At 39.7% G+C, this 22,182-nt stretch overlaps 1 protein-coding gene across 2 annotated transcripts in view; it reads right to left on the reverse strand.

Moving 5' to 3' along the window:
* Nucleotides 1–4,778: 4,778 nt before the first annotated feature.
* Nucleotides 4,779–22,182, reverse strand: part of NFATC3 (nuclear factor of activated T cells 3) — a 63,587-nt gene continuing 46,183 nt past the window's right edge. Inside the window, exons 10-11 of one of the 2 annotated variants that reach the window (XM_066327834.1) lie at nucleotides 16,731–16,832; nucleotides 4,779–8,229 (exon numbers count right to left, since the gene is read on the reverse strand). In XM_066327834.1, coding sequence (XP_066183931.1) covers nucleotides 8,105–8,229; nucleotides 16,731–16,832 — 227 coding nt within the window. In that variant the 3' untranslated portion in view covers nucleotides 4,779–8,104. The remainder of the gene's footprint in view (nucleotides 8,230–16,730; nucleotides 16,833–22,182) is intronic. The other variant, XM_066327835.1, reaches the window with a different exon arrangement.

The raw sequence follows: 22,182 nt of genomic DNA on the forward strand, positions 1-22,182 counted from the left end.
AAAAAAATCCCAAACCCAAACTTAAAGTCCTTTTCCTGTTGGGAGCAGGATTCTGATGGTATTTATATGACTGAGAGAGTGGCATGTGGCGCTGAATGAAGGTTTGACCCTTGTTTAAACAAATTTGAGAGCTTGAGGAACATTTTCAGAACAGCTAAACCACTGAGCTCCTTGAATCTCAATAATGTGATTTTTTTTTTTTTTTTTTGTTAACTCCACCCCTGAGGGTATTTTATGTTGCATGGAGCCAGTGCTGATTCTGCTTGCTGGGCCCATCTGCAGCACATTTCTCTAATCTCTACTGTCTGCAGAGTGGCCTTCAGTGAAGCCACCAGAGTGTACTTGAATGAAAGAATACCAGGTAGCCTGAAAACTACCTTACTATCTGGGTGTAAAGACAACATTTAACTGCTTTCTAATGTTTTTATATTTTGATAATGAAAGGTTGAGTTGCTGTTTAAATTATAATATTTAATGTCATTCAGAATTGTTGTTTTAAGTCATGTCCTTTCAACCAAACAGGAATTTATTTTTGTTTTAAGTGATAGAATTCCATCTTACTTGTCTAGTCCAGATAGTGTTTGACCTGCAAAGAGTTCATATGCTGTTGGAAAAAATATTGAGCTTAGTGTAATATATGTAAAAATGATACAAAGTCATGAAGGCAGGGTCTCTCTGTGTGTGGAGGGGATGTCCAGGCAGGAGGGCACAAATAGCACAGAAAAATGGAACAATTTACATTAGAACATGCCCTGCTTAGCCAGTGTATGTTTAACTGTTGTCTGTCTAAAAGATGATCTTTGCTGCTTTACTGCTGTCTAAAAAGTCTGTATAAGAAGAACTTTGTGAGAGATTTTCCTGCTTTCTGCTATGAAGTAAATGAGGTCAGCCTTTTGTGGGAGTGGAAGCCTGTAATTGGAGACAGACTGCTCGGTAACCAAAATATTTTCTCTTTTTTTCTTTTCTCCCTTTTTTCAGTCTTTTGTATGTTTTGTATTCCTCTTTCTAGCTAAGGAAGCCTTATTGGTCTCCAGTGTCATTTTAGCAGCTGGATTAGTTCCAAAGGGTTAGGCTTGGGCAAGCAGCATTTGAGTCTCTCAGCAAACTCTGCTGACAGCCACAAAATGTATGGCTGTGCCTCTCCAAGCCACGATGTCATTCAGCCTGGGATTTGGCCAGTGTTGGATTGCTTGTTATCCTCCATTGTTTGTGCAACTTTTCCATTATAACTTCTGTCAGTGGTGAGGTCAGATGGCAATGATGACATTCTTGGCATAGCTTCTTTTTCATATCCTTAGAAAAAAATAATCCCATAGTAGCACTTAGTTCAGTTACAGTATTGCCTTATTTGTCCTATTGGCTTGATGGCTTATAGTCCTCCTCCAGCTACTGTGGACTACAGCAAGGCAAATGTCACAGGGTGGTATTTGCTGTACTTGAAAAAAGTTATCCTTGACCTCTCATATTTGCTTTCTACTGAAGATTTTATTAGCAATTTTTATTCCTGGTAAGGGAAGAAATGGTGGGAACATGGAAATGCAGAATTGCATGTACTGGCAAAACCGTGTGTGCTGATCAGTGCAGCTGGAGACAGAAACCTGTGCAGCAGGAACTGATCACACAGCTGGGACCTGAGCAGGAGCTGCTGGCACAGGAGCTGCTGTGACAGGCAGGTTCTGAGGATTAATGTCCTATGAGCAAGCTTTCCACATGGAGACCCTGCCTAGAAAACACACAGGGTAAAGTTGAACCAATGGCAGTTAAACTGGAAATCTGCACATCTGCTGTCAACTGCAGCTGTTTCTGACCTGCAAATGGTCGTTGCACCTTTATTATTATGCAATTCTTAAAATGGCAAATCTTGAAGTAAACCTTAATTCATTAAATCACAGGAAACCAGTGCTTTGGGCAGGCTGTGCAGCAGCTCTGGGGACACTTGTTCAAATGACGGAAGACTGGAAAAATCTGTTCTTGCATCATAATTAGAGAACTTCCTACTTGACAACAGTGACATACTGACTGCTAAAAGTTTTCTTGTCCTTTTCCAACGCATTGCAAGAACGACTTGGCTGGTGGATACACCAGGGGGTTCTTGGGATATTTACTAACAGATCCTTTTATTGCTGTGAGGAAAAAAACTATGATGCATGTAGGACAACACTCAGCTATTCTGTTCTGTGTGTTTGTTGCAGTAGTTGTGCCACCCTGGCAGAGAATAATCCATCACACACCTTTGTACCAAGCTGTAGGAAATTTAGGAATGTAACTCTGACCTTTCACGCTTTGTCCTATAAAGTGCTCTATGCCAGCCTGAATCCTTGATGTCAGTGTTACAGCCAGAACCTTGGGTATGTGGAGAAGTTGGGCTTAGGAACTTTTGTCTTTGATTGCAGAATCTGCACTCATAATGTGTAGAGATGTTTATTGAGAGATGCTGCAGTTGCTAATTGTTTAGGGTGGTTATTGTTTTTTATAATTGTCTGTTTTCTAGAAAATATTTGCCTTCCCAACCATCAGGATTTTCAGCATGCTGCTTCCTTGTCTTTCCTGCTTTTTATTATAAGAAAGACCTTTCTGAGTCATCAGTTATTTATCATTCCACTGTCACAAGAACTTGAAGAGTAGTTTGTTTTTCCTTTTTCCTTCAACTTATTTCATATCATACCACTGATTATCCAGCACTGCATTCCCAAGCAATATTTTCATATCGAGTCCTCTTTAGGTGCATCACTTTTCTCTGATCAAAAATTACAGAAAAGAACAAGCGTTCTTCCAGCTCTTACCAGCAGGTGTCACATCAATGACAGGAAGGAAGAGATAAGGTGTTTTTTTTTTTTTTGTTTTTTTTTTTTTTTTTCCTAGTTCCTAATAATAAAATACACAAAAGAAATGAAAACTTTACATTTGCAGGAACAGCTGGATGAATTTTTATAGCCTGACTTTTCCAGTGGATCAGTCTCTTAAAAAATAAGATCCATGGAGCATCCATGTCTTTGCAACATAAATATTCTTTTTCTATTGCCTATCTTAGTCTGTTCTTTCCCTTCTGTTTTCTTTTCCATGTAGCAGATGTTAACAAAGGTAAGAGTCGATTATTGTAAATAATTTAAGAGGATCTCTGCAAATGACAATGCTTTTTGTGTGTTAAGAATGGCTGATAAAAGTTATCCTTTTAGCAGGCAGAATAAAGTTCAGTTTTAACTTCCTTTACCAGAGAAGTCAGTATGCAAAACTGTGCATGAATTTAAATATACTGAAAATCCTTTCTTCTTTTCCATGGCCTTTTACATACCTTAATACTTCACCACTACGGCAGCAGCTAGTTCCTGAATACTATTATTATAAATTAACTGAAGCCGAGGGGCAAAGAAAAAAAATGTGGGGAGAAAACAGCTCCATCCTCACCTTATTCAGTCCAGTGGATGTGCACATGTGGACTCAGGGCATACAGGTGTTCTGTTAGGCAGAGGGAGAGAGAGGGCCAGAAAAAGTAGCAGGAAGACAGCACAAGTAATGCTGTGGAATATTGTGAGGAAATACTGGCTACAATATGAGAATTAAAAGGCCTTGATTTCTGCCAGCATTTCCTTGGGTTTGGGTCCTAAATGAACAAACTTCTGGTTACTCTTCTAAAGGAACTGACATTAACAGGACATTCCTCCTCTCTGATTACCTGAAATACCAAAGCAGTGTTTGCAAAGTAGAAGTGACGTTTTCATCCGCTTGGAATTAAGTCTGGTCTGTGCGACAGGAGCCGTGTCGGTGCTGAGCTCTCCCCGCCCTGGCGTGACTGCAGATCCTCTCCTGTCCCACCCCATCCAGGTCATTTGCATCTGAAGGCGACTTGAATTGACGGTAAAGGAGACGCAGTCAATGGCTTATTGCTGGTGTCGGTGTGTGCTAATTATACCCTGGGTAATCACCCTACAAACATGTGAACAGCTTTCAAACCGCCGGGGCTATTTTTACTAAACCTCGGCTATATTTACCGTGCATTCGGTTGGTGGCACTTGAACATCCCCTTTCTGGTGTATTTATAGCTCAAAGCGGCGCTGAAGGTGCCGGGCCGGGGCAGGAGCTCCGAGCCTCCCTGGGCACCGGATCCCTGCTCCTGCTCCTGCTCTGCCCCGGGCAGATGAGCACGGGCAGCCAAAGGGCCGTAGCTTCCCCTTCCCTGTTCGCTTTGGAACAGCCCCACGTCACTGGGATTCCACGGGTAAAGTAAGGGAGACAAAAACCTTTCAGCAGCACCAAGATCACTGAGATGAGATAGACATCGTAAGGCTTGACTCTGCCCACAGGGACTTCCCTCGCTACTACTTGATCGGCCAGGATTTGTAAAATTTAGACTTTGTTGGAATTTTCACATTTATTTCAGAAACAGTTTAACTGCATCTTGCCTATGACAATATCCTTTCAGGAGTGTTTACGATGAACTCCCCTGAAAAATTATTTCTGGAAAAATCTTTCAAAAGACTCTTGTGATTGTCTAATTGAAACAACGACACTTGCAAATAGGGAAGGCAGCAGTATGTGCCGGCTGACACCCGGCCAGCACTGCTGATCACTTCTTACGTAAGTATAGGCTCGCTGTTGCTGGCTCTAATCTGAGCCCCAGAGTCTCTATCAGATTGTTCAAAATCACACTCTTCCACGGGAAATAGCCAATGTCCCTCGCTTCCCCTCTCCCAACCTGGCACGGCTGGTGACAACTGCATCATAAAAGCAGTTTCTTCCCACTGTGTCCGGTTTCTGAGTTTTAAATAAATGACAATGCATTTGCATTATTTTTATTTATTTGAACACTATGATTTAAGAGCCTAAATGCAAGTTTTTCCCTTTATTTCTGCAAGTAGCACTGCAATCATAACTTACAAAAATGTTTAAAATACAAAAATGTACATGAAATTACAATACAAGGCTCTGTAAACATCTAGAACTTAATCTTTATTGTCCCACATTTTTAAATATAAAACTTCAATTTGAACGATTTCCGAACCTCAAGGAATGACATCCATTATGAGTATCAAAAATAGAGTTTCAAAGCTTTGTATCAGAACAAAACCATTTTTTATTCTTTGGTTTAAAAAGGGTGGCAGTTCCCCCTGATAACAGGTAAGTTTTACTACAGAAATTCAGATTGCTAGTTTATGGTAATTTCAGAACTCACCCCTGTCCCCCTGGAGTAATATGCTACCCCCTTTATTTTCTTTTCCTGAACGCTGATCTTTGAGCCTCCTTGTAGAAAAGCTACCTCATCATTAAGGCTTTCCTTCAGGATAATCGAAGTTATTAAAAATTCTTGGAAAAGTACTCAGGGAGAAGACAGGACTTAAGGGCAAGGAAGTGGATGCCAACAGAATATTAACAGTTGCGGGTTCTGTTGTTTAATTAAATTTGCATAGTCCAATAGAGATCGTGTGCTTTTTATACCACTAAAATTATACAAGATTAAACAGTCTTCATCTACGTTATCACACAAGCTAAATAAAATTAAGACCCTTGTATTGAAGCTTTTACAAGGCAAATACAAAACTGCTTAGTATCCAAGCTATATTTTTTAAATTTCATTTTTAAATAGGAAAGCATTTCTATGTCTACAGGCATCAAGGTATTTAAAGGCATCAGAAAATTTAGTGCATAGCAACTCCGGATTGTTTGGGCTCCTATACTTTAGGTACAGTGTGAATTCCAGCTACTTGGAGAACTTGCAGGGAGAGTCTGTACCAGCAGGAAAAGGAGCAAAAATCCCATACAGTATGAAAAGCTTTTCAGTCAGAATTCTCCTACAAACAACGGTTAATGCAAAAGACCCAATACATGAATGAAAACTGGAACATGCCTTGCCACCAGCACACACTCTGAGACAGTTACATCGTTTACTACATTGTGTGATTTGGTTTGGTTTGAAGGTGTTTAAAACATAAGTAGATGTATTTCTGAGCACATGAGTTCTTTCTAGGATCTTAACATACACGAGTAGAGACAGAGTAAAGCACCATTGCTGAGGGACAATTACAATATCACACTTCAGATTCCAGCCCTGTCAATTATTTCCTGCAAATGTCAAGATTTGCACCACTGAACAGTACATTCACAAAAGGATGCTTTAGATTCCCAGCAGGTACATAGTGGCCTTGCATTATGTTGTTTGAAATAATTATGAAACATCAAGTTGGTAGCCTCAGGCTGCACTCTTAAAGAAGTACATGATAAATTACAATTTTACCCACTCGATACATGGGTCTTTAAAAGTTCCTGATTCAGCCATTACAAGATGTGATACAGCTACTGTAATGGTATTGCTTGGGCACCAACTTCACTCCAGCTGTACAGTTCTGCCTGCAAAAGGCTCAATGGAAAGTTTTCCCCACCGCTGTTGCCAAAATGCAACATCAGTGGAAGCTGTGTTTACCCTCCCAGCTGTTACAGCTCAGCACTGCTCTCCACTGTCAGACCCTGTCATTCACGTGAAGTCTACAAGGGCATGTGCTCCCCTTGTGCCAAGTGCTGAAATGGCCACACTTGTCTGAACTGGATCCAATGCAAATATACCTTCCAATTTTCTAATTCTTCATGTTAATTCACTCTTAATTTTTGTTAGATTGTCATGGCTCACTCAAATGAGGAACTAAAAGGAACACTTGGATGTTTTGAGGTTCCAGTAGTGCTGACCTTCCTTTACCATGACTGGTGTTCCATGGAGGGAAGCTCTGTAAACACTTCCTGGGGGAGGGAAATGTGTGTGAAACACTCCACAGGCAGTGTTGGATCCTCTCCACAGTATCTAATTGGAAAGGCCAGAGACTTTTAAGTAAAGATGTAAACAGATTGTTTCAAATTCATCAGATTGTGGGGATAAGGGAGATGCATCCTCAGAGCACAGCACGGAGTTTACTGCTGCTGTGATGAATCTTGTGTATTTCTTTGGTAGCTCCTGCTTCACACCTCTAAATTAAACATGGACACATCATACTGCCCAACCACTAATTCACAGTACATGACTTTTTAGCAAACTGACATTACAAACAGCGTGAATTTAAGGAGCTGTAACTGTCATCTCCTTAGGACTTCCAAGTGGCATGGTCGGGCACACAGCATATAAAAGATACAGATGTGATCAAATGATTTATTGCATTGAAAACTTAAATGCCACTGAATTGGTGATTTCAAAACCATATTCTGCAGGGATAATGGGAACATTTAGATCTCAGCAAACATTAAATTTTCTCCTATATCTAACATGGCTTTGATGTTGCTGTTCTTTAATCTAAAATCCTACTGCTCAAATTTGATTACAAATGTAACTTTCTAAGAAAAAGCTATTTCAAGAAGGAGCCTGTGCTAATAAAGATCAGGAAGATTATCCACAAAGTTATAAAAGTTAAATTTGGAATGTAATTTCTATCCCAACACTTTCATGATGGAATGGTCTTTTTGCAGCCTATCAAGTAACATCTTCAGTTTATAAACAAGTGCAGATCTACATTTGGCTTTGCTTCTATGAATCTAAGAAAGAAAACACTACAGTATTCATATACACAATGGCTTCCGTGGCATTGGCTTCAGATGACAGGTATGATTTGCCACTGGAAGATCTTATTAAGAAAAAAATTAAACAACAGAAGCTTTAAAGGCTTTCCAAAATGACCAAAAGGTGTTACAAATCATCAGTTACAAACTATACTACCTCTAAGGGCAAGCAGCACACTGAAGATGTGCATTAATATTCTCTCCACGTTCAGGACTGTGAATATTATAAGAGCAACTAACATCTCCACACATCTGAAGCACTTAAATATAAAAGTATTCTATTTAAATGCAAAAAGCAAAGCTTGGTTGTAACTTTAAAACCGTTAAAATATCTGGTGTAGATTCTGTGTGTCCATTTAAGTCTCTTTACAGCATCTGAGGAACTATAGTTAAAATGCTCTGTCTCTACATCAAAAATGTAACCCACTAAAAGGGCTTCGCAAGGATCCACTGTTCCAGTTCATAAAGGCCACAGAGTTGGAAGCACAGTAAGTCTAAAGAGGAAGAGAATGAAGAAATATTTCAGAGAAACTGTGAAGTTGTCATGGATGTTGAGTCGTTAGCTTATCCATTACTGGATTCCATCAGATATTCTCGTCTCCAGAGATCCAGGACACGTACGTGCAGGCTGGCTGGCCACTGCTGTTCCATGTGACACTGAGATCTGTGACATATCTCTTCCTATGATCTCATTCACTATAAAAAAAAAAAATATATATATATATATATTGAGAAGTGACAGTTTTTATGCTTTCCAAAAGGCAGAACTCATCAGTATAACCCTTTAAAAAGAAATACTTTCAGTACTAAGCCTGGACAGGAGATGAATGAGGAGCCTGGCTTCCGCTACAGTTAAGCAAGGGGGGGCAAGAAGTCCTGCCATAATCCATGGATTAGGAGAATCCCTAAGCCCCTTGAGGAAAATAAGCAGAGGAATATTCATGACAGGCAGGTAACTGAAAGGCACAGCAGAGGTCAGGTTTATTGAGATTTCCCCACAGAACTCACTCTGTTCAAGAGTGTGACAAGCACAACAAATAATTCTAACAACTCCTATATCTAGGAGGCACTTTCAGGCTACTTCCAGAACTTCCTCAGAACTTGGATTCAGGTTAATAGAAGATTCTTTTTTAAACACTATGTACCTATTAATTGGGCCAGTTTTCTGAATGCTTGCATTTCTGAAACTACAGAAACTAAATTTTATCAGTAAATTTCTCTACAGAAAGATTTAGGATGGACTAATATGCAGGCCAATTTGTGTATCCATGTGTGTTAACTTCAGCAAAGTTTAATCAAATTGTACTTTTAAAAGTGAGGGACACCTCCATGAATGTGTCAAAGTAACCTAGGTTGTTAAGAAATGACAATCTTGGAGTCTTATTCTAAATCCTATATAATTTATTGCCAGACAATTGAGGCTGGAAGATGATAAAACTGATCATTTCAAAGGCTGAGTGTAAAAGCAGTAATAGAAATATCTATTTTACAAAAATGGACCTTGGTTATCAAAGAAAACTGAATAATATTCTACAGGACATGAAAAATATCACATTAAATAATAATGACAAATTTTAGAAAAATACTGGACTATAACCACAATCTAAATTATCATTTCATTGTTAGAGGCAATGAGGTCCTGCTGATTCCCATTACTGAGCAGGCAGTGGGTTACAGTATCGCTTTCTCAGCAAGACTTTGAATAGGCTGAATTATAGAGGCTTTTCCTTAATCATTGGCATGACTTGCTTGGACCTTCTATAAGCAGGTATTAATGGATCCTTTTGTTGACTAAGGACCATTCTTACATTTAGAAGAATGGAACATTTAGAAGAATGGAACATCGTAACCGATTTGGAACCCAGGCTTTTTGCTACTTCCTTCTCCATGGGGTAACTTTACAGAACAGTGTTGATGCACTTCTCCACCTTTCTTAATGCTTCCTTAATTTTCCACAGCAGGATTTAGTTTCCTGCCAACCATTCCTGGTAGAAGCATAACAAAATCAATCTACAGGTGGTGCAAATTGCTCTTTGTGTTTACAGCATGGGACAGTCTGAGCATTGCCCTTTGTGGCAGCAGGATCATAAGTGGCTCTGAAAGAAAATGTATTAATATTGTGAATATGTTGAGGTCCATGCAACATAGAAAATCCAACTCTGGAAAGAGGTTGTGTCAGTATTCTTTAAAGCTGCTCGGGAAACATTAAAACCACCTCCTGTCACAGCCCTCTGGGTAATGGAGGAAGTGTTTGTTATCCACAGTTGATCACTGTAATGGTTTTCTCCTCAGGAGTACAAGGCAGCTTGTTACACACATGGTATTGAACCCAAGGTTCTAACAGGTCACACATGCTATGGACAAGCCAATTCCCTCAAGCATTATGAGATTTGCAATTTATCTGGCTTCAGAAACCCTGCCATTCAATGAACTACTGCACTACGACACTGGAAATTGTGTGACTGCAGGTAGGGCACTTTCCCAAGTATTTTCATTAGGCCAACACAATCCATAAGTAAACACCTGTTAAAAAAACCCCACAACCTCTAATTTTTAAGGTAATTATAGATGTTCATCATAAGAATTGTGCTCCACCAACTTCTGTCAGGGCATTCATTGGCTTGCTCTAAGGACCTCCAACAGCTCTTTTCTACTGAACAGTAGCTCTGTGCAAATCCAGTGTCCCAGCTGTTCAGTACTGCTAAAAGTTTCATGAGTGCCACAATAAAACCATTAAAAATAATGTTGTGAAGTTCAGTATTTTGACATTATTAGTTACTTCCCTTAAGTTTTGATGGCTGATCTGTATCTGTACTAGCACCATCAGCACAAACTGGTCTGTCTTGCAGCATTTTGTATTTCCCACAGGCAGAGAGGTGTTTAGGGAACAGCACGTAGCCATTGGCACTGCGCTCTCCTTAAAACACATTACACTGAAGACAATAGTTGGTCACATGGGGCTTTATTTGCCAAACTTCTGCAGAAGTCATTATGTAGAATATTAAAGCTACAGGTTAGTTTGTGTTGCTTTGTTCTAAATAATCACTGATTTGTTGTTAAGAAGCTGTTTTGTAGCTCAGTGGTTTTTTTGCAACACTTAAAATCATGTGGTGAATACAGATTTACTGGTTTACATGGATTTCCATTAGAAACACCTACCATTTCTTAGGGAAATGCAGGACCATGCCATCATTCCAACAGAGAATTCTAATGGAGACATCTTACTTGTCCCAGTGACTTTGTAAGAACTGCTAACTTATAAAACCAACCACCATAAGTACGTAAATCAGTGTTCTGCCAGAGTACCTTGCAGGCCTCAAGAAAAAGACCAAAATGCTCTTCCTGCTGTGTCTGGTCAAGGTGTTTTATCAGAGACCTTGGCCTCCCATCTAACACACCTTCTTATTTTATACTTCCCAGGAATGTCCATTTCGGTATCTAGAACTCTGTACCCAACAAATGGACTGGGGGAAACCTGCAGACTCCAGAATACTCTCCATTGATTAGATGAGGTACAGATGAGGATAAAAATAACGGCTTCAAAGAAAGCAGACCTTGCAGAAGGCAGCAGCTCAGATCAGTCTCTAATCTTTCATGGCACATATAATATTCACATAATATCAGCATTATTAGAACTTGTCTTTCTGATGGGGAATGGTATAAATTAAAGCAGTTTAACATGTAAATAATGTAGTCAGTAAGAGAGAAAATCCTGCATAAAAATGTACAAGGCTGAAGACAAAATCATACAGCATTTTCCTTTTGTATAAAAGACTAAAAGAGAAATCCAAAGGTCAGTATCTGAATGCATGACACGTCACCTTCTTCCAATGAGGGGCAAGCACACAACATGTAGTAGTTTGTGATTAAAACTGAAAACTTAATTTATGCACATAAATACAGGTTTTCTACAATACTGTCTAGCAAAACTCAAGTTCTTCAGTTGACGAATTGGGAGAAGGACAAATTTCAACACCTCTGAGAAAGGACAAGCTCAGGCTCTACTGCTGATGCTTTAAAAACAAAAGAAATTTTCTTTACTTTTAAAAGAACACTTTATCCCACTTCTCCTAATGGGATAGGCTGTAGGGGCTACTGTTTTCCTAAAATATAGCTAGAAGGATTTCATACTCCCTTTTGCTTAACCTGAAGAGCCATCCCATTAGCAACCAGACACTGGGAAAGCAGAATGCATGGCTTTGTTAAGCCTCCTTGCGTTGATACCATTTCCTTTCTTCAGCACAAGTTTGCAGGGGAAGGCTGCAGAACTTATTTGGGATTCAGCACACACATCTCCAGAGCCCTCTGTGCTGTCTGCCAGGTTCATGTGTGTTTTGCATTCATACCTTTGCTGCCTCTTGGAGAGAGCCAATGTCAACAGACTTCAGATGAACAGTTGTGCAAATAGGACCTTGACTTTTCAGTCCACTGCCCCTCCAGTTAAATCCCTGCCTGTTTGGTACCTGTGGTGCCAGGTGTTGACTGCTGATCCCATAGCCTGGACCTCTACTCACTGCTCAAGTCAGGAGGAACTAGAAATGTCTTACACACTAAATCATTACAGAGCCCTTGCCAATGCTTAGTAATCATTTGGTACCTACTGATACCTAAATCATTCTGGAGATCAATGTCAACTGAGTGGATGACATAAAAATGTCACAAAGTGTTTTCTGGGCTAACAGTCCAGGTGACTAATCCTGAAATAATGACTGGAGCAGGTGAAAAGAGAGAGGGCTGCACCCACTACACTATGCACATATGTGGCATATTCTTCCATGCAACAGTGATAGCTGCACTTTGAAAACTCATCAGATATGGCACAGATCAAAATGTGATACAGTGGGTTTTTTAACTTTTTTTTTTTTTTTTTTTTTTGATATTGGGTTGTGAAATGGAAATGATTTTAACAACTTTTCTCTGTCTATGTGACTGACCTCTCTGGCAGTTTTCCCAGATTTCAGAATTTCAGCTGTTACTTTATTTGCAATAGTGTCACCTTTTCCTCCCTTAGTATTTATCTAGAATGTAAGCTGGCAGGCAATTTATACTAACAGTTAAAAATAGATTGTGCAGAACAGAAGTTAAGTTGGTGGGGAGAAAATCTGCTACAGACAGATTAGATTGGCCTGGTCAATACTTTTCCCTCTCTGTGCTGCATTGAAAAGGAGCAACACATTGCATTGGGAAAGCACTAAATGTCAGACAGAGGCTCCAGCCCACAAAATTAAAAATTACAAAATATGAAGCAGCATCCTAACATCAATATGGGTAGAACAGAGTAGAAGCAGCTCTGACTTTTGGATATCTGCTGTAAATAAGAGCAACCACTTAACTCTGTTTTCCTGGGTTCCTCCCAAGGTTTTCATTTGCCATTGTGCTGTGTTTGCCTGTTCCCAGGCCCTGCTCCCTGCAGCACTGAGGCCTCCCCTGCTCCCAGGGCTCTAACTCTGCCCACTGAAGGCTGGCACTGACAGCTGACAGAGCCACAGTCTGACAGCCACACTGCTCAGCATCAGCTCTTCCAGCTTTGCAATTTGAATCCAGAGCTTCAAGACCTGAAGTTCGGTTGAACAGCCCAGCCATTAGTGCAGTGAGTGACACCCACAGCTATGGGTGCTGATCTCAGCAGCTGTTCCTGCACTGACCAACCTCCGGAGAAAATTCCCACCTACAGAGAGTGATCCGTGGTCATTGATTTGAACAGAAACAAAGCTCTTGTGTTATGATGCATGACATCATCATGAAAATGGTGCTTCTAATAATAAATTCCTGAATGTTTTGGATAAATTAAACTGCCCCCCAAATATGAATTTAGAATTACAAGTTCTCTTAAGGTGTTTTTAAGGTGCTTGAAGTTCTAATATTGAAAGTAAAGGCATTATCTTTTTTAATCAAATGCCAAGCAAAACCAACATGCTTCTGAATTACTCTGTACCTAATTTCCCCTCTCATTGTGCTAAAAGACAATATTTTGTACTGGAGCACAAAGGAAAACAAAAGCATATCTAAGTATATATATTTTATATAAGAATATAAGAAAACTAAATTCCTGAACCTACAGGCCTTTCAGGGAATAATGCAAATAACCTCTTTTTCCTTGTAGGAAGCCACTAATCTACTTTCTGCAGGATAAGCACTTTAGGTTTTTCTAAGTCAAAATACTGCCTGAAATCTCCATGGACAACTTCAGGTAAACCAGTTCGGATTACAGACCACTAGGGCGGCAATGGACAAGAGCAGAGATGTGTGCAAAATACAACAATGCTTCCCAGGGTGCTCCACCAGCCTCCAAAATGTGTTTTTTCCTAGAGAAACTCCTGAGTTAAAATATCTTTTGTGCCAAATGCTCCCATTTGGATTTTTCTCACTGGGGTCTAAGATATGTGCAAAATTCAATCAACTGCGACATTCTGTGACAGCAGATTCCAAAGCTTAACTCCTTATAGCAGCAGCAATGCTTTTAGATGTGCTGAACTTGCCCCAGGATTACCTGGTGGTCACTTACTGGTTTATTTCACAGGAATTATCTTCCGTTACCTTTCTGTACCCCCGACTCATTTTATTATATTTGGCATTTTCTCCTCCTTCCTTTTTCTGGCTGCAGATTTCTAGCAGATCCAACAACAGGCATTCATCTAATCCCTTCGTGGCATCAGGGACAACATGTGGCCACAAAATAGATCTAAGAGAATAAGAATATTTCTTATTCTCTGCTGTTCCTCAGACATTCCTAGCATTTATTCACTCTTTCAAGACTACTTTTAACACTACTGAGCAAGTATTCACAGAACTGTCCATTTTAAATTCAAGACAGCTTTAAATGAGAATAGTTAACTCTGTATTGATGAGTGCAGGTTTTGTTCTTTCCCTTACTCTAATTTCTGCTTTTTCTCTAACTACCTGGTTTCTTTAATCACAACATCTTTCTGTAGAGGTTTCTAGAAGGTTTTGACCCTTCTGAATAGCTGAGCAGCAGCAGTGTCACATTTTCCCAGGCTCTACAGCAGGTTCTACATTACAGTTGATAGTTAACTGATGCTTACTCTTCCAGAGCTGCTGTCTGGCGTGTCATCTACTTGAGGACAATTGTCACTGTCACTGCTCTGAAACCTTTTCACTGACACCTTACCTTGAGCATGTGTCTTTTTGAAAGGACTCTGGGCATGAGAATCTCTAGTTCCTCAACTGTCAGCATCAACACACAAAACTTTCTAAGACCACTAAGTTCTTTTCTGATTTCTGCACGTGGATGTAGTCTCTCACAGCATAGTAACTGCACACTTAATATGAACCTTCATAAATAATCCGCAGACTGCTTGCAACTATTTCACCCTCTTGACCATCTATTATAGCTTCATAAGCTTGATTGTTTTCTACAGTTTCTCTTTTCAAGTTTGAAACTGCTCCAAAGCAAGATTTGATTTTTCAAGAAGTTTTTCTATACTGCTTTCAACCAAATAAAGATATATTTCCTCATGTGAGTTCTCCTTGTGTTTTGGTACTCCCTGAAGCAGTCATCTCATCCCTTCTATAAAGGATGAGCTAAGTATTCCATTAGTTATTTCCTGCCTTTGTAGATGCTCTGATCTCCTGCAGCACACACACTACAGTCACAGTTGCTCTCCCCTTCAGCAGTATAATTTAGAAGCTGTGCTCTTCTAATTTAAGCCTGAAAGTTTGCTCTGTATAAATTCTGTACTGGCAGTGGATACAGTTAATTTGTCTGACTTGACACGGAGCATTCTTCAAGGTACAAAACCATCCTACTTTCCTCTGTAATCCTTTCTCTTGTATTTATACTACACTACATTATGCCAAATACATAAAATACCTATTATTTTAATTTTAAAAAATGAAATGTTTCTCACACTTGTGTGCTAACACTTGTGTGTCAATGTGTTTCTTTCTGGGTCTGGGTTTCTGTTTGTGTGCCCTTTTTAAAAGGGACCTGTCAGGGAACATTTCACAGACCTAAATTTGGGGGTTGCCACCCTGTGTTTTACTTTTCAGTTGGGATACTGGTATTTGAGGGTTATTTTATTATTAGCATGAATTTCCATTTTTCAAGAACTCCTGCTCTTCAACAATTATTCTGAACTGACCAGATTCTGAATTGAACACAGGATATAGTATAGAACACTGAAATAATCTAAGTTATAACTTTTGTTTTACTAATTGATTTGCTGTTTCAAGACATAGGAATATCATCTTGGTGTACAATCCTTTCCCTGGCTTTGCCATTCCAAATAGGAGCTACTTACCTTACTAATAACATTTTGATAGGTAAGGAAAGCAGAATTAAGTTTCTTGAAAGCTGGCAAAAGACCAGAGTGGTTTATTTCAGTTTCACAAGCAAACTTAGGATCAGTATACACAGTAATTGTGTGAAAGTTTTATGAAGAGCTTGGTTATTTTACTGTTACCAAATCTATTGTACATTTACAGTTACTAGCCTTTAAAAATCTATAGAGAAAGTAGAACGTGTTAAAGTGTTTATAACGCATTTGTATACGTATTGCAAAAAAAAGGACAGTATAGTTCTTTGGCATTTTAGGCATGTTTGTAATGAAGTGAAAACCACTAAAGCCTAAAAACAAACAAGACCAATATACCATGCAACACTTTCTAATATCGTTAGTATTTAGAAAAGTCATAGTGCATAATTATCTTGCTTATATGTGAAATAAAGAAGCTGAATAATAAATCCAGATATTCTTACCCAATTATAGTGCACATTCAACTCTAAATCTAGTTTTGAACTTGTATTCCTAATACTCTGACTGGTGGTGCATGCCACTCACTGTATTCCATTTATTTAAATTGACATTGCTTTATCTTTTTGAAAAAGAGAAACATTCCAAACTTCTTAGTCAACTGATCTGGCCACTTTTCTATCTTGCCCATATTTGGCTCAAGATTTTCATATCCTCTTCTGCTGTTTACTAGATCCTACAGCACTCAGGAAGTTCTGTGGCAGCTCTGTATACTTTGAGTGGAGGTTTTTACTGAGTGAGTGTACACCTGGTTCACAAATGCTGAATTTCCAACTATTTCAGAATACACAGGTGTCCAGTTATAGCAATACTTCAGTAGTACACAGTGCTTTTCACTTGCAGCTCTTAAAACTCTTAAAACACTTTCCCCTTTCCTTTGTGCTCCAATTTCAAACATTGAAGCATTTCAGTAAGCAGACTCACCCTCTAGATTTTCCACATAGGAGTTGGACATGAGTGCTGAATGTTGAGTCCATTTCTCTGATGAACCTGATGGCTGGTATTCCAGGTCAGAGATAAAACTGTCTGTGTCAGAGAAGAAGACAGACATAACTACTGACTGGACTAAACCAAGAAGTTACAGTTCACTCACCCAGGAAGTGATTTTCATTTTTCTTTTAAGAGCACTAAATTTAAATACCCCATTTCATTCACAAACACTGCGTATGTGACATTAAGTAACTATTTGTAAGTTACCACAGTGCCTATTAAGAACAGTATCACTTATATTGTATATTTACTGTATAATTACTTTTCATTTAGCAGCCAGAGCCATAAAGGTAATGGTTAATTTTTGGATGTCTGTCTAGTTGTATCATCGTAAATTTATACTACTTAAATTTGATATTAATATCTGTATTTAGAATATTCCTCCTTCTGTTTTTTCAGTTTGCTTTACTTACTGTGGTCAAGTTAGAAGTACCTGTGGCCCTTGACAGCAACTCCAGGGTAGGCAAAAGAGTCCTAGTAAACAGAACCTTTGGTGCCATTTTCCCTGTCCCCCAGGCCAGGGAGCTGTCCCTGCTCACAGCTGAGGGCTGCCCTTTGCTGTCCCACTGCCCAAAGCACAGCTCTGCACTCAGCCCAGCACAGCTCCAGGGCCACAACACCAAGTGCTACCTTGGCACAGGTGGCTCCCTCAGACCTGGGCTACCTGAGAAACCCTGCAGGTAATGCAGAGCTGCATTTCATGGAACTGCTTTTCCTAGAGAAAAAAAACAGTGTCAAACAATGTATTCATTATTTTAACCAACAAGTGTGTGTTTCTTCAGTTGTGATTAGTGGCTATGCAGAGCTTACAACAGGGTTGGATTTGGTTTTTTTTCCTGCCCAAGACAGGGTTGCAAGTTTAGTCAACAAGGCTTTAACATAATTAACAAAATTACTCTGGGCCCTGGCTAATTTGTGCCTTCTGGATAGAGGCACACACTTGTTTTGCCAGCATGGTTTCTAAGCCCTGCTTAGGGATGACTCCTGAGAGAACAAAGGAATCTACTCTTACTTCCTTCTGAAATTCAGGCAGTTCAAATTACCGCTTTGGGTGACTTCTTACACTTAATTGTTCAAAGTGTAAAGTTACACGTGTTAAATGGGAAGTGGAAAGCATTATCTGGGTTTTAATGAAAATGTCCACTGCCATTGTGAAGGAAAGGAGTAATTAAGGACAAACTCTTGTTTGTCCTTAATAGGAGATAAGAAAAGATCATTTCCCCCCATCAATTATGGTAGAAACAGCAAGAAAGTGATAGTCATTTATAAATAAAGATCTAATGAATCCAGGGAGATGGGCAGGAAACTGCCTCGTGATGAAACGAATTAACTGTACCAACAATCCTCTTTAGAAAGGTGAAGCTTTCAAAAGAGCAGACAACAAACAGTGCCAAAAAGCCTCCAGAGAGAACAGTGGAGTTCATTAGTTCATAAAGCAACAGACTCTGCACCATAAAGACAGCACAGCTTATACAGTAAGGATTATATGTCACTCTGGCAAGGAAATATGTTTCTGAGCAATTTTTCTAATTACTTTCATACTTAGCAAGATCCTGAGGTTCTTGTGTGCACTACCAAAGCTGCTGACAGTGGTGAGTGTTTGCTTTTATCAATCCTGACAAATTGTGCCATGCACAGCACACACATCTCCAGCCAGCACCTTGTGGAACAGAGCATGCACTGTCCTAGGGCACACACTGCTTCTTTTTGGGAAACGTGGGACATAAAACAACAGCCTTTTCAACTGTGCCATACAGCATAAGATTTTGTTCTACACACACCTTAGACAGACCTTGAGGTACCAGAAAAATATATATTAAAAATACCTTTATACTTTGTAATATCCTAAACATTTGAGAAAGCTTTTTACTGCCTTAAGCACTATTAAAATACACTCTGTAACCAAAGAATATAAAGCCAAAATGAAAACTAGAAAGTTGAAACAAAAATTAAGAAAAATGACACCTGGTAGATCTGTTTAACTGATGAAAAATTCACACTTTTTTGAACAACCTCATTGTCCTGACTCAGTCTTTAAGTAAAGAAAGTTTAAGAAAAGCTTTAAACCCTCAATTATCAGAACCTGGTTTGGGTCAAAGCAGGAAGTCAACTTAAAATTAGAGTTCTGTTATGGATACAGGCAGACCAAAGAGCTCCTGGAGTCATCCCACTTGGTTTTCAGGATCTCTTTCTACAGGAGTCAATTAACTTTCTGTTTTTGTAGCACTATCTGACTAAAAGTTTAGCCTGTGCATCCTTTACTGCTGCTGAACTGAAGCAGGACGCGTGGGCTGTGGGACATAACCTACCACTGCACTGGTTTTAGAAAAGTGAATTTCCCAAAATATTCTAGAATGCATGATTGTCTGCAGTGCTGCTTCAGTGAGTAGCTGATATTAAATATGCTTAGCAAAAAGAAGTTTGATACAAATTGTGTGTTTAAGAGGACAGGCGAGTGAATTGCTCTCCTGACAGGTAACCTCAAGGAAAAACCATGGACAGACTGCAGCACATATTTCCTGGGACATTCACCTTCTTCTGTCAGCTCCACACAGAACTGTAGCAGCTGAATTTATGTGAAGAATCCCTGCAACTACGTCACACTGCTTAGTGCAGTATATTTAGCCTGGTTTTGACTCCACATGACCAGCAAGTGTCAACTTTCCCTAACAAAAAAGAAGAAGCTGCCAGCTCTAATTAACCCTCAGTCATCTGTGCTGGAGCTGATTGTGCTGCTCTGAGACCAAACCAGTCACACATCAGGCCACAGCTGCTGTGGCAAACCACCAAAGAGATGCTGGGTTACCTTGCAGGTCACCATTCCAAGCCATAAGCCATGCTTGCTCCTAGTAATTTCAGGTTTAATGCCAACTTCACTAAGCAGTGCTATTTCTTTTTTCAATTAACTGTATGGAACGTTGGAATACAATTTTCCTGTGCACATTATGTTTATAGCTGTACAGAGAAACTAATGTGCCTGCAGAAGCACAGCACCAGCTCTGCAATTATCTGCTACAGTAACAAATACCCTGCTCACGGCTCGGCTGTGCTGTCACACTCTGCATTTCTGTATCCTGGTGAAACCAACTCACTGCAGTCATGTTTGCCTTTTCTCTCACACACGAAGAGAGCCAAGTCTCACACAGAATTCAGCACCAGCCCTGGCTCTAGAGGACACATGGGCTGTGCAGTGTTGCTGAAGGGTCTGTGTGGATGTTTTCCCGGGTCACAAGGTGCGCTGAGCTCCTTCCTGTTCTGCTGTGACTGCCAGCAGCCACACCTTGGTGCAGAAGTGCCACCTGCACTGATGGAGGAAGTCTCTAACCTCTTCTAATTCTTGAATGGGAATCTTTTTGAAGTGGTGAGCCAGCTGACTTTACTTTGCATTAGTTTCAAGATGTTCTGTGGCTCTCACAGGGACAGCTGGTCACAGACACCTGAGGATTTAGCTGACTTTTTTACACATTAGAAATCTGTAAATGGTCTTCTCAATGGATGCCTCACTAATACAGATTTTATGGACACGGGGAGTGAATACCCTAGAAGATATGGTCAAAACACCCTTTAACTGCTACAACCCCTAATGCAATACATTTGACCTTTGCTCACTGCTCCACCTTTCAGCTTTTAAACTACTGCTCAGTCCAGATCTTTATTTTGTTCGTAACACACATTTCTCAAAGTAGATTTCCATTCCTTTCGACACATTCCAGGTTCTGTCTTATCACCTCAACATCTCGCTGCAGGACTTTTTTCTGCTGTCTCATACTGCTTGACAATGCTGATTTAATAATGAGAATGCTAAGAAAGGAGGACTTTGAACACAACTTTACTAAACAGTTTACACAGGTTCAGTTTTCAGAATGTCTTTTAGTGCAGGATTGTTCTGAGAGTTCCAGGCACAGTGTAGGTTAGAGTCCTTGGCCTTGCTGGGCACAATGCAAGGTGCAACATTTTGCTCTGCACTCAGGAGACAATAAACACACCTTGGATCTGAGATGTACATCTCAAGTTTGAGCTGCTCTCCTCCACACTACACCAGACTCCAGCATTCAGTACTTTCTGTGCTTCTGCAGACCTCCAATGGCAGGACACTGCCTTAATTAACACTGATCTAATGAGTAAGTTTTAAATATGGTCAGATAGACAAAGTATAGTCCTTCTCCAGTACTTTCTTATTACTCACCACTTCGATTCTCCAGAAATTAAGCTGAAGCTACAGTAAAAAAAGCTGCCTGCAAAGATGCACAAGTCTTCTAGGCAAGATCAGAATACTCTGAGCTTCTCAGCAAGGGAATTTATCAGCTAGAGAGTTATCACAGAACGATAAAAATGAATGAATGCTAATGGCTTAGAGTTCTACATGGACTGTGTCTGACAAAGCAGCCTTATTGCTTTATATGCAGAGTGCTTAGGGGATTTTTAGTTATGATTTATAGTAAATGCACATACTGGATTTTCTAATCTCCAGCTTTATGTAATAGAGATGGCAATGAGTAACAAAATGTAAGAGGATTAGTAGAAGGTAATCCTTATTTGCTGAATACAGCCAAATGATACCTTAAAAATGGTTAAGTACAGGTGTACATGTTAGGAATCTCATCACTGTAGAAGGCCATGAAATCCAAGGTAAACTCCCTCCTAAACTGCAAACCACAGAAGACTACATGTGAGATCAACAGTATTGGAACAGTTTTAAACCTAAAACTTGACAGTGGGAATAGGTAAACCCCTACATTAGGAGTACTTTTTAAAAACAGGGGTGGAAATTAATTAGGCCTCATCATATAACTAGACTGAGACTAACTTTGAGTAGCTTTTCTTCCAAGTGGGAAAGAAACTTCATTAGATGGGTGTGCAGCAGAACCCAGGATGGATGATGGACATGGGAAAGGCCAGAAATGACCAGCTGCCTGTTTCCTGTCACTTCAGTTGCCTTGTTTACATCTGTTTGCAGCCCTAAACATTCCACTGTCTATCCAGGGAAATGTTAACCTGAGGTGTTGGCCAGAGGGCTGACTTGCTGGAAGGGAAAAAATGTCCAACACACCAGGGGCTAGAAAAAGCAGAGGGGAAAAATGGAAGTGCACAAAGCTGCTTTTACTTAATTCCAGCCTGAAAGTTTCTCAGCCTGTGCAGCCTGACTACTACAAAAGCCTAAGTAGAAAAGAAAATTTTTTCAGAATACCTTTGAAGTAGTGAATACAACACTACTTTGAAATTGTGTTGTTTCAAATATATTTATAATGTAGTTTGAATTTTGTATCTACTTGACCTCATGCATTTTGATCCCTAGTTTCAAGTGAATTAGAAGGTGTTTCCTGTAGGATGCAAGGGTGGGAAAGGGGAAACAAAACAAACACGAATGCAAGGTGGAGATTAGAAA

Source organism: Sylvia atricapilla, chromosome 12 (genome assembly GCF_009819655.1).
Source record: "Sylvia atricapilla isolate bSylAtr1 chromosome 12, bSylAtr1.pri, whole genome shotgun sequence".
NCBI classification, from domain to species: domain Eukaryota; kingdom Metazoa; phylum Chordata; class Aves; order Passeriformes; family Sylviidae; genus Sylvia; species Sylvia atricapilla.